Source organism: Moschus berezovskii, chromosome 20 (genome assembly GCF_049115385.1).
Source record: "Moschus berezovskii isolate FMDL1 chromosome 20, NW_MosBer_1.0, whole genome shotgun sequence".
In the NCBI taxonomy this organism is placed as follows: domain Eukaryota; kingdom Metazoa; phylum Chordata; class Mammalia; order Artiodactyla; family Moschidae; genus Moschus; species Moschus berezovskii.
In genome coordinates, this window is record NC_142479.1 from 38690973 (window position 1) to 38703046 (window position 12074).

Below are 12074 nucleotides of genomic sequence, written 5' to 3' on the forward strand. Positions count from 1 at the left end.
AACCATCATTTTATAAAGACAACATTTCTCCTCATATTGTCTGTAAGTTTAATGCCATATCAAAATAACAATGAGACTTTTTTGGCAGGGAACCGAATTTTAAACATAATCAAAAGAATCAACTTTCAAGTGTAGTCAGGAAAATTCTGAAAAACTGGAGTAGAGTGGGCATTTGTCTTACCAGATAGTTTATTGCATTATGACAATTAAAATAGTGTTATGGGTACAATCATAATAAATGTAGCAGTGAAACAGAACAGTGTCCAGATACAGACCCATGTGGGGGGCTTCCTCCATGTCTCAGGGGTAAAGAATCCGCCTGCAGTGCAGGGACTCAGGTTGGATCCTTGAGTGGGGAAGATCCCCTGGAGGAGAGCATGGCAACCTACTCCAGTATTCTTGCTGGGAAAATCCCTTGGACAGAGGAGCCTGGCCGGCTGTGGTCCCTCGGGTCACAAAGAGTGGACACGACTGGAAGGACTGAAGCGACTGAGCACGCACGCACAGACTAATGTGGTGTTACTTGAAGCCCATGGAGAACTACTGGCAGATTCACTAGATAGAGTTGGGACAATTGGCTATCCATTTGGGGAAAGAAGTTATATACTTCGCGTATCTTAAATTTTAAGCAGCTTAAGACCTAAATGCACAGAATAAAACTATTTATTATAAAATAAACTCTGTATTTATGTGTTTGTGTGTAGGCTAATATTAGGAAAGTATGCCCATTACTGGGGTAAAGACTTAGGTGGCGGGTTCAGTTCAGTTCAGTCGCTCAGTCATGTCCGACTCTTTGCGACCCCATGAACCGCAGCACGCCAGGCCTCCCTGTCCATCACCAACTCCCGGAGTCCACCCAAACCCCGGTCCATCGAGTTGGTGATGCCATACAACCAGCTCATCCTCTGTCGTCCCCTTCTCCTCCTGCCCTCAATTTTTCCCAGCATCAGGGTCTTTTCAAATGAGTCAGCTTTTCGCATCCGGGTCTTTTCAAATGAGTCAGCTTTTCGCATCAGGTGGCCAAAGTGGTCCACTGGAGAAGGGAATGGCAAACCACTTCAGTATTCTTGCTTGAGAATCCCATGAACAGTATGAAAAGGTGGAGGGTTAGTTCCTTTTTTTTAACTTTGTGCCCTCTTTGTTGTTCGAATTTGTTTTGTAAGGCGAGTGTATTGTATCATTTCTCTCGTTGTAAATGTAGTTAACAATGTCTATGGTTTCAGAGGAGACTAGTTGCTTAGGTAGCAGTGATGTCTGGATGTAAAGTGTCCAGAAGCTCCGTTACATTAAAGGTTAGCTTTTGGATTCTGGCGCCATTAGTCCTGACCACGTGTTCTTCAAGCCCCACGGGCCCGCCACCAGCCGGTCCTCGACCCGGCCCACCCGCCCGGCCTTGAGTCCCGGCACACCCGCCCGGCCTTGAGTCCCGGCACTTCCACGCCGCGCATGCTCACTCTCAGCAGGCGCGCGGAGTCCAATGCGCAGGACCAGGGCCCCCTCCTCACGACCCCTCCCCTCGAGGCATCCGTCGCGGTGTGTTTGCGTCATCGCGCCACGCCACCACTAGAGCCCAGTTGAAGATGGCGGCAGCCGTTCTCAGCGGGCCCTCTGCGGGCTCCGCGGCTGCGGTTCCCGGCGGGACCGGGGGTCTCTCGGCGGTGGGCTCGGGTCCCCGTCTCCGCCTGATGCTGCTGGAGAGCGTGTCGGGATTGCTGCAGCCGCGAACGGGGTCCGCCGTTGCTCCCGTGCATCCCCCAGCCCGCTCGGCCCCACATTTGCCGGGGCTCATGTGCTTATTGCGGCTACATGGGACGGTGGGCGGGGCCCAGGTGAGTCTGTAGCCCGCAGGCTCGGGGCCCTGTTGGTAGGTTGGCTCAGCTTGTTTTGCGCCGGGGTTGTATTGCCCTGTAGCTGCATGTAGTGGCGGGTAGAGGGAAGGAGAGCTGGGGTCAGAAGGCGGATCCAGGTATCTGGACCAGATTCACGCACTTCTTTATCAGCCGTGAGTAGAAGAAACTCAAGGAAGAGGAAGGACCTCGTTTTCTCTGTTGCTAGGCTATCGGTAGACGCTCATGAATGTGTTCGATCCCGGGCCCTCTCACTTACTAGATGTATGATCTTTAGCTTCTTTTTCCTTCGGCAGTATCTCATGTGGGGATTGTTTCGACTGAGTAAATGGATGTATTCAGCAAATATTTGCTGAGCTCTTACTGAGGGCCACATACTGGGCGCTCCAGTTATAGATGCGATGGCGATGAACAAAATGTTATGAAACACTGTGAGAATTGTATAGTGGTATACAATAACTCCATACAATTTATAGCCCTCTGATCTAATCTGGAGCACTGAGAGATTTTTCTGAGGTACCGGAGTTTAAGCTGAGATCCGCAAGGATGAGTAGGGGGTTTGGTAGGGGAAGAAAATGGAAGAGGCAGTTCGGTCAGCGTAAAGCTTCCGTGGGAACGTCCTCTGGTAGGAACTGAAAAGAAGGGCGTGATGCCTGGGGTTTAGAGATGGAGAGGAAGAGAGTGGGTGCAATGAGGTGAGTAGGCTGTGGACATTACAAAGGTCATGCAGCCCTTTGTAGACTAGCTTAGAAGGGTCCTTTGGATTGTACAGAGTAGAATCTAACATCCATTCAGTCTTGTAAGCTTGAAACCCAGATGTCATTCTAGACACTTTTGTCTTGCTCACACGTCTCTTTATGCAGTCTGTTGAGTCCTTTTGATTTTATCCTTTATGTAGCTTTCCATATCCTTCCCATTGCCCCCATACTGACTTGAACCCCCATTATCTGACCGAGATACTAATAAGACATAACTGTCTAACCTCTGATGGGTTCACCTTTAATATTACCTGCTGTGCTTCATCTTTCTCCCCCTTGCTGCTAAGTCACTTCAGTTGTGTCCAACTCTGTGTGACCCCATAGACGGCAGCCCACCAGGCTCCCCCGTCCCTGGGATTCTCCAGGCAAGAACACTGGAGTGGATTGCCTTTTCCTTCTCCAATGTGTGAAAGTGAAAAGTGAAAGTGAAGTCGCTCAGTCGTGTCCGACCCTTAGCGACCCCATGGACTGCAGCCTACCAGGCTCCTCCATCCATTGGATTTTCTAGGCAAGAGTACTGGAGTGGCTTGCCATTGCCTTCTCCATTCTCCCCCTTACCCTTCCCCAAATTCTGCCCGTCCTTTAAGACCCAGGTACATGAGGTCTTCCTTGCCCCACCTTTGTTACTCGGACCTTCCCAGCTCTGTGCTTCCTTCCAGGAAGAGGGTTGTCACAACCTGCTGGGTGTTTCAATAATCTTTGAAATAATAGTAATAATTTAGCCCCAAATTTATCAGCGATGACCTCATTTACTTATATTAACATTAGTCCTCTTTGAGGGTGACAGGATTGTGCCTCTGGTAGCTCAGTCCAGTGATTCATGCGGTTCCTAAGTGTTTCTGAAATATTATCATCTCTTCTGCCGGCAAATGTGTGATTTCCTTCATCATCTCTTTCAAGTCTTCCCCTTCTCCCTCAGGGTGAGCTCCATGAACTTAATGTCTTGCTTATGTTCTTTTACGTGTCTGAAGTCTAGAAAAATTAATTTTTAATTGAAGTATAGGCGATTTACAATGTTGTATCAATTTATGCTGTACAGCAGAGTGACTCAGTTACGTATACATTCTTTTTTATATTCTTTTCCATTATGATTTATCCTAGAATGTTGAATATGGTTTCCCGTGCTACACAGGACCTTGTGGTTTGTCCAGCTTATATGTAATAGTTTGCATCTACTAGTCCCAATCTCCCAGCCCATCCCTTCCCTACCCTCCATTCCCTTAGAAGTATTTTGAGTGAAGAAGCTAAGGGTGTTGTGGGACACCCCTTTATTATTGCCTGTATTATATTTTGGGGTATATCTTGCCTTGAATTGTTTTCTACTTGTGTGTGTTATATTGCATTCTCAGTACGGGGAAACATGTGGTGGGTTTCCTTCACTTCCTGTAGATATTCATTCAGCGGACATTTACTGTTATGTAGCTACTTATCCTGGAGAAGGCATTGGCACCCCACTCCAGTAATCTTGCCTGGAAAATCCTATGGATGGAGGAGCCTGGTAGGCTGCAGTCCAGGGAGTCGCTAAGAGTCGGATGTGACTGAGCGACTTCACTTGCACACATTGGAGAAGGAAATGGCAACCCACTCCAGTGTTCTTGCCTGGAGAGTTCCAGGGACAGCGGAGCCTGGTGGGCTGCCGTCTATGGGGTCGCACAGAGTCGGACACGACTGAAGTGACTTTGCAGCAGCAGCAGCTACTTATCCAGGTAGATAAGTAAGATACTATTGATTTCCTTGGAGAATTTCTAGTTGAGATGAGAATTGAGGGTAAGTAAATAGGCCTGGCAATGGCAAGCCACTCCAGTACTATTGCCTAGAAAATCCCATGGATGGAGGAGCCTGGTAGGCTGCAGTCCGTGGGGTCGCTAAGGGTCGGAGACGACTGAGCGACTTCCCTTTCACTTTTCACTTTCACACATTGGAGAAGAAAATGGCAACCCACTCCAGTGTTCTTGCCTGGAGAATCCCAGGGACGGGGGAGCCTGGTGGGCTTCCGTCTATGGGGTCACACAGAGTCGGACACGACTGAAGTGACTTAGCAGCAGCAGTAGCAGCAGCATATAGGCCTGGAGTTTGAGAGACAAAGAGATCCATTGATTGACGCATCCATCTAAGCTTAAATCACCAACTTTGCTTTCCCACAGGTACTGTAAACTCAGTAGATCCAAAATGGAACTAAGCTCAGAACAGTTCACAATTTCTGGCTTGCGTCCTAGCAACTGTTCTCCTAACTTGTCTTGCTCTCAGTCTTGCTCTTTTAATCCATTTCCCACAGCTGATCCTGTTTCTTGCCTCTTAAAATCCTTAACCACCTGGACTTTCCTGACTCCGCCTTTACACTTACTGTCCTCTGCTTGGAAACCCTCCCTGAGCTGCTTCTCCATTCCCCACCGCACCCCCAATCCCCCACATCTTTTCAATTTAATGCCTGTCACTGCCTTTGGGAAACCTTTCCAAACTACCTATGATTGGCTACTCTTTATTACACCATATTGAAATTATATATTCATTTTTCAAATACACTTAGTACCCACACAACTGGGCTTTGATTTGTTTTTGTGGTGTTGCTTTAAAAAAAAAAACCAATTTATATCAACAGATGAATGGATAAAGAAGTTATACATATGCACAATGGAGTATTATACAGCCATAAAAAGGAACTCATTTGAGTCAATTCTCATGAGGTGGATGAACCTAAAACCTATTATACTGAGTGAAGTAAATCAGAAAGAGAAAAATATGGCATTATAATGCATATATGTGGAATCTAGAAAAATGGTATGGAAGAATTTATTTACAAGGCAGCAGTGGAGAAGCAAACGTAGAGAATAGACTTATGGACATGGGGAGAGGGGAGGAGAGGGAGAGATGTATGGAAACTTATATTACCGTATGTAAAATAGATAGCCAACGGTAATTTGCTGTATGGCTCAGGAAACTCAAATGGGGCCTCTGTGTCAACCTAGAGGGGTGGGATGGGGAGGGAGATGGGAGGGAGTTTCAGTCACTATTACCTCTTGACTGTTTCACTTCCTTGTCAGCTCTTATGAAGTTCAAAAGGGATGGGATATTCTGATTCATGTTGAGGTTTGACAGAAAACAAAATTCTGTAAAGCAGTTGTCCTTCAGTTAAAAAAACAATTTATGGAAAATTTTAGATGATACAAAAATAGAGAAAACAGTGTTTTAAAAACTTGATTATTTTTGGCTTCACTGGGTCTTCTCTGGGTCTTTGTTGCTGCGTTTGGGCTTTCTCTAGTTGTGCAAGCAGGGACTACCCTCTAATTGTGATGAGCAGGCTTCTCTTTGTGCTGGATTCTTTCATTGCAGAGCACGGGCTCTAGAGCTCACAGGCTTAGTTGCCCTGTGGCGCATCGGGGCATGTGAAATCTTGCCGGAGCAGGTATCAAACCCGTGTCCCCTGCATTGGCAGGCAGATTCTTAACCACTGGACCACTGTAGAAGTTCAAGAAAATTGTGTCTTGAACCACCCCTACCTTTGCTGTCTCTGTCACCCAGCTCTAACAATGAACATTTTGCTCATCTTGTTTCATTCCCACTTTCCCAGCTCTGCCTCCAACCTCCCCTGCCCTGGGAGCATTTTAAAGCACATCCCACATCTCATTTCCCTTATAATTGCATATACTTCAAAGGATAGAGTGTCTTGTACCACCTTGTATCCCTCGGGCTTTGTATTGTCCCATTCTCTAGCCAGTAGCCAGTGATTTTTTTAAAAATATCATCAAGATTACAGCATTCTCCTGCTTGAAACCATGTAGTTACTTACTGCACCAAGCCTTACGTAGTGTCACCTCTTGACTTCCTTTTACACGACTCCTGGCCTGTCTTCACTGGACTCCAGCCACCCAGGCCGACGTTATTTCTGCAGCAGCTGAGGCCACAGCTTCTCACATCCTTCACCCTGCTGGGAATCTCCTGGGGAAGTGAACTGCGTGTTTAGGTCCCAACTTCCCTGCCACCATTTCAGAGGAGTCATTCCTGAGCACTGAGCATACAGTGGTCCTTCCTATTTCCATCATTTTCTGTCACATTGTTCTGTTTTGATTATTTTGTAGTGTTTATCACTATTTTAAATAATTTATTATCTGCCCTGATCTCTCTTCTCACCCTGTTTAAATTCCGTTATACTTACTTCCTTGCCCTTCTCCCTTCATTGTACCTGCCTGACAACACCCCGACTGTGTTAAATCCAGCTCTGTTTATTTGGTGCCTGCATCTGCCCAGCTCAGTGTAGCTGAAAAAGAGAACATATCCTGATTGGCTGGTCTCATTTTAAATTCAAGGCCATCATCATCTCAAGTAAACTCTTGCTGTTGCCTAGCAGTCCTGTTACATTTCTTTCCTCTGCAGCCTCTGATGACTCCTCTCCATCCTCACTCTTAGCTGATGACATCACCTCCTGTTTCACTGAGAAAAGAACAGTGGGATGGGAATTTACATAGGTGCTGCCACCACCATGTCTGCCAGCTTACCGATACCTGTGCCCTGTGCTCTGCTGTCCCTACCATTATTAGGGATGAGCTGGTCCATGCCCATACTAAGGCCAGGCCTCTGCTTGTACATGACGTCCATCCCCTCTCCACTTAGGCAAGTTCATTTCTTCATCATCAGCTTTGCCCTTTGTTAGGTTGTTTTCCTCAGCATATAGCTCAAAACTGCTTTTAAAAAAGTCCCCCTCCAGCTTCTGCCCCATTTCTCTACTTCTCTTTATGGCAAAACTCCTCAGAAGAGTTGTTCGCCTAGTACTTTCTCCCATTCTTCTTCTTTAAAAAAAAAAAAAATTGCTTTGAAAATGACTTGCGATTTATAGAGATTTGAAGGAATATACACTTCACCCAGATTTCTTGAATGTCATCATTTTAAATGCATATTTGTTTTATCATTCTTTGAGCATATTTTTTCTAGGACCATAAAGGAGGAAGTTGGAGATTGGATGCCCTTCTATTTCCTTAAAAACAACATTCCCTTACCTGACCACATTCCATCATGAAACTCAGAAAATCAGCGTTGATACAATCTTATTCCAGTTTTTTCAGTTGTGCTAAAAGTGTCCTTTATAGTAAGAGAAACATTTCTTAACGATCTTAACATTTAGAATTTTAGTTATTTTATAGGCTGTCCCTCAGGTTGGTTCATCTGCTGTTTTCTGATGATTTTTAGCAGGAACACTGTAGAATGATATGTGACATTCCTGTTACATTTTATCAGGCAGCACATAATGTTCCTCTGTCCCATTACTGGCGGTGTTAACTTTGATCATGGGTTAAGGTGATAGTTGCCGTGTATCTTCATTATGAAGGTATGATTTAGTCCTGTGGGAAGATTGTATATTTTTGTGTCTTGTTACCCTTTCACCCACTTATCCATTAAAGGTAGTTGCTCCCTGTTTCCCCCACCAAACACTTCTCTGCCCTTCAGCCCTAGGCAACTGCAAATCTACTTTTTTTTTCTATAGGTTTGCCTACTCTGACCATTTCATAGAAGTGAATCATAGAACATGTGGCTTTTGGGGTCTGACTTCTTTCTTTTAGCGTAATGTTTTTAAGGTTCATTCCTGTCTCAGAACTTTATTCCTTTTTATGACCAAGTAATATTCCATTGTGTGGATATACTTCATTTGTTTATCCAGTCATGGTTGATGGACATTTGGGTTGTTTCCACTTTCTGGCTGTTACAAGTAATGCTGCTGTGAATGTTCATGTACAAGTTCTTTTTTTTTTTTTTTAATTATTTTTGGCTGTGCTAGGTCTTTGCTGTGTGGGCTTTCTTTTTAGTTGCTGAAAGCAGGGGCTACTCTTGAGTTAGGGTGCTCAGGCTTCTCATTTCAGGGGCTTCTTTTATTGTGGAGCACAAGCTCTAGGGTGGGTGGGCTTCAGTAGTTGCTGTTGCTGGGCTTTAGAACGCAGGCTCAATACTTGTGGCACATGGGCTTAGTTGCTCCGAGGCATGTGGGATCTTCCCAGATCAGGGATTGAACCTGTGTCCCCTGCACTGGCAGGCGGTTTCTTTACCATTGAGCCACCAGGGAAGCCCTGTGTATGAGTTCTGATGAGAACATGTTTTCATTTCTCTTGGGCATATACTTCAGAGTGGAATTGTTGGGTCATACATAAAAGATGTTTAACCTTTGAGGAGCTGCTTGATTGCTTCCTGAAGTGGCTACACCCTTTTCTGTCCCCTTCAGTGCTTGTGAGTATATCGGGGCATCTTCCCTCAACTTCGCTCTACTCGGGTGGCCTCCTTGCGGAAGGCCGAGGCCCACGCCACATAAAGTGCTGTCTGCCTGCCCTCCGCCAGGCTCTTCTTTCCTTCCTCAGTCTACTTTATTTTCCTCTTAACACCAAGCACCATCCAACATGCTTTTTCTTATTTGGTCACTTGTTGATTTTCTGCGTCCTCTAACTAGAATATAGGCTCGCTAGCACCTCAAACAGTGTCTCACATGAAATAGGTAAATAAGTGTTGTTAAGTGAGTCAACACTTCCCCTTCATGAGAGCCAGGGACCTTATTTCTTTTACTCAGCTCTGGATTCCTTCATCTGACTCAGTGCATAAGATATGTTTGCTGAGAGAATGAGTGAAGAGTATGGTCAGGAAGATAACAGGGCTGTCAAGAGGAGGCTGGCCCTTCAGAGGCTGGAGAGGTTACTTGTGGGGGCCCTGAAGAGGGGACCTCTTTCAGGGCTCTTAGAATGTGTGGGGAGGAGGTTCTGGGTGACTTGTCTGTGTGGGCATTAGCGGCTTGAAGGAAGCCAGACCAGGAGGAGGATTTGGGGTGAAGGAGTAAGGGGTCACAAGTTCCATGTCCAGTCAGTGCACATTTAGGGATGCCCCTTTGTGCTTAGAGCTGTCCTGGGAGACAGAGGGGCAGGAGCCTTTCTTTGAAGTCCGGCTGCCGAGCTGAGTCAGACTGACTAGCCCTCTGCGTAGCCCTGATTTGCTGGGTGGGAAGTTGGGGCGGGGCAGGTGAGATGTGACTTGAGGAAAGCCCATGTGACAGGCTGCTGTGTGTGCCCCCTACTGAGAAAAGGGCAGAGACTGAAGGCATCGAGGGGAATGGTCTCCGGGCCTCACTGGAGGTGTGACTTAGAACAGGCCCTTAGAAGGGCCGGGGCACGGACGGGCTTGGAAAAATCCTTAAGCATCCTGTTCCTGTCTGTTTTCTTTTCTTCAGAACCTTTCTGCTGTTGGGGCGTTGGTGGGTCTCAGTAATGCTCGTCTCGGTTCTATCAAAACTCGGTAAGTCTCTAACCCTGTTTTTTCTCCAGGGGGGATGTTTCTTTAGGAAGAGAGCCATCCATCTGTCCATCCATCGTCACCACCCCATGGAGCCAGGAGGTTTCTCCATTCCCAAGGCGGAGAGTTTGATCCTTTTCACGAGCTCACTTGCGTTGAACCCCACCTATGGCAGCTTCCGAGAGTCCCTCGCCCCGCCTTCTGTCCGCTTCTTCCCTTGCCGCCCATGCCTCACTCCAAGTCCTTGAGTATCTCGGGAATGAGAAGCTACTGTGGCTCTGGAGTCAGGTCTCACTCTGCCCACTGAGAGTAAGAGGGCATTGAATGGCTTTCTCTGCAGTCTAGCCACCTCTCCTGTGTCATCACTCACCTCTCTTACCAGGTTTGAAGGCCTGTGTCTGCTGTCGCTGCTGGTGGGGGAGAGCCCCACAGAGATGTTCCAGCAGCACTGCGTCTCCTGGCTTCGCAGCATCCAGCAGATCTTGCAGGTGAGTCTACTGCCTGCCACTCCCCGCCTCTACCCCAGCCACACCCTGCTCTCCATTCAGACGCAGCGCTACATTTTTGCGGGGGATGTTCCGAGGGCAAGTTTTTTCTAGCAGGGTAAGCCTCAAATAGAAACATGCTTTTAAAGATTTTGTTATTTTTATCCACTGGCTTATTTTAATTCATCTGACCTTTCACACACTGTGACCTCTGACTGTTTCACTTCCTTGTGAGCTCTTCTAATGAGTGACATCTCTGAAGCTCCTTTCTTCAGGTGTTGGATTTTTAGAATTTATTTATTTAAATTATTTTTTTGCTGTGCACCATGTGACTTGTGGGAATCTTAGGTCCCCAGCCAGGGACTGAACCCACACCCTTGGCGGTGAAAGCTCAGAGACCTAACCACTGAACTGCCAGAGAATTCCCCAATTTTTTTTTTCTTACTCCTCTTTTCCCCTTTTTTTGAAAATTAATTAATTTATTTTAATTGGAGGCTAATTATAGTATTGTGGTGGTTTTTGCCATGTCGACATGAATCAGCCATGGATCTTTTTCTCTTGTAACAGTTAAGTTTGTTTCTACTTTTACATCCTTTGATGACATCCCCACTTAGTTCTTCCACAAGCGTGTTCTGGGCACACGTGGTAGGCTGTGTGCTGAGTTCTGGAGAGATGGTGGGGAGATACAGTTGGACCCTGCTTTCATGGTGTTTAGAGTCTCTTGCAGGGGTTGGGAAACTTTGTAGGTGTTTCCAGATAATAAAATGTTGTAGGTTTTACGAATCATATATGGTTTCTGGTTGGTTGGCTTTTTTTGGCTGTGCTGCATAACCTGTGCGATCTTAGTTCCCCGACCCGGGGTCAAACCTGACCCCCCTACAGCAGAAGCGAGGAGTCCTTCCACTAGGACAGCCAGAAATTCCCATGGTTTCTGTTGCCGAGTGTTTCTTTGTTGGTTTGTTTTCCAACCCTTTAAAAAATGTAATAACCATTCTTAGCCTGTGGGCTGTGCAAAAACAGGCACCCACAGACCACAGAGTTTGCTGACCTGTCTTCTAGTGGAAGAGAATAATTATGCAATGAGTGTGAAGAACTAAACTGTGGTAGGTGCTCTGGAGGTAAAGAAAAAATATAATTCTCTGAAATCATGTTAACGAGAGACTCTGAGCCAGACCAGGGTGGTGTGTGTAGCGATCAGGGTCAGTGGTTCAGGGAGGGCTTTTCTGCTCTGATGAGGAGTACATTGGGCTGAGAAAGTTTTCAAAGTATTCTAAGTGTGCAGACGCCCTGAGAGAAAAAGCGTTTGACTCATTTGGAGAATTACAAGCAGGCAGGCGTGGCAGGGATTGATGAGGTGCAACTGGGGAAGTAGGTAGACGGGGACTAGACTTGTGTGTGGTGGGGTAGGTGTATGAAGAAGTTTGGTGCTTATTCTTGGACAGCGGGAATTCATGGAAGGTTTTGAGCAGGGGAAGGAGGTGGTCGTGGTGGTGTGGTGATGTGAGCAAATTTTCATTTGGAAATGCCACTCTGACCACTGTGTGGAGACAGGGTTAGAACGGAGCCAGAATGGCAGCAGAAAGCGGATCAGTGGACACTGAAGCCAGATTGCCCTGGGATGAGCAGTGAGTGGGAGAAGGCATGGGGTTGGAGAAGATAAGACAGTCCTGTCAAGACATCTGGCTTCGCTGGTAGGGGAGAGAAGCTCGGCAACAGCTGAGATCGAG

The 12074-nt window shown here is 46.5% G+C and overlaps 1 protein-coding gene across 4 annotated transcripts in view; it reads left to right on the top strand.

Annotated features, from left to right (window-relative positions):
• The window catches only part of PELP1 (proline, glutamate and leucine rich protein 1), a 39035-nt gene that overhangs the window by 15983 nt on the left and 10978 nt on the right, over positions 1 to 12074 (top strand). For 3 of the 4 annotated variants that reach the window (XM_055404816.2, XM_088828834.1, XM_088828835.1), the window contains exons 1-3: positions 1547 to 1829; positions 9801 to 9865; positions 10245 to 10350. In XM_055404816.2, coding sequence (XP_055260791.2) covers positions 1581 to 1829; positions 9801 to 9865; positions 10245 to 10350 — 420 coding nt within the window. In that variant the 5' untranslated portion in view covers positions 1547 to 1580. Of the gene's footprint in view, positions 1 to 1546; positions 1830 to 9800; positions 9866 to 10244; positions 10351 to 12074 lie in introns of those variants that run through there. The other variant, XM_055404826.2, reaches the window with a different exon arrangement.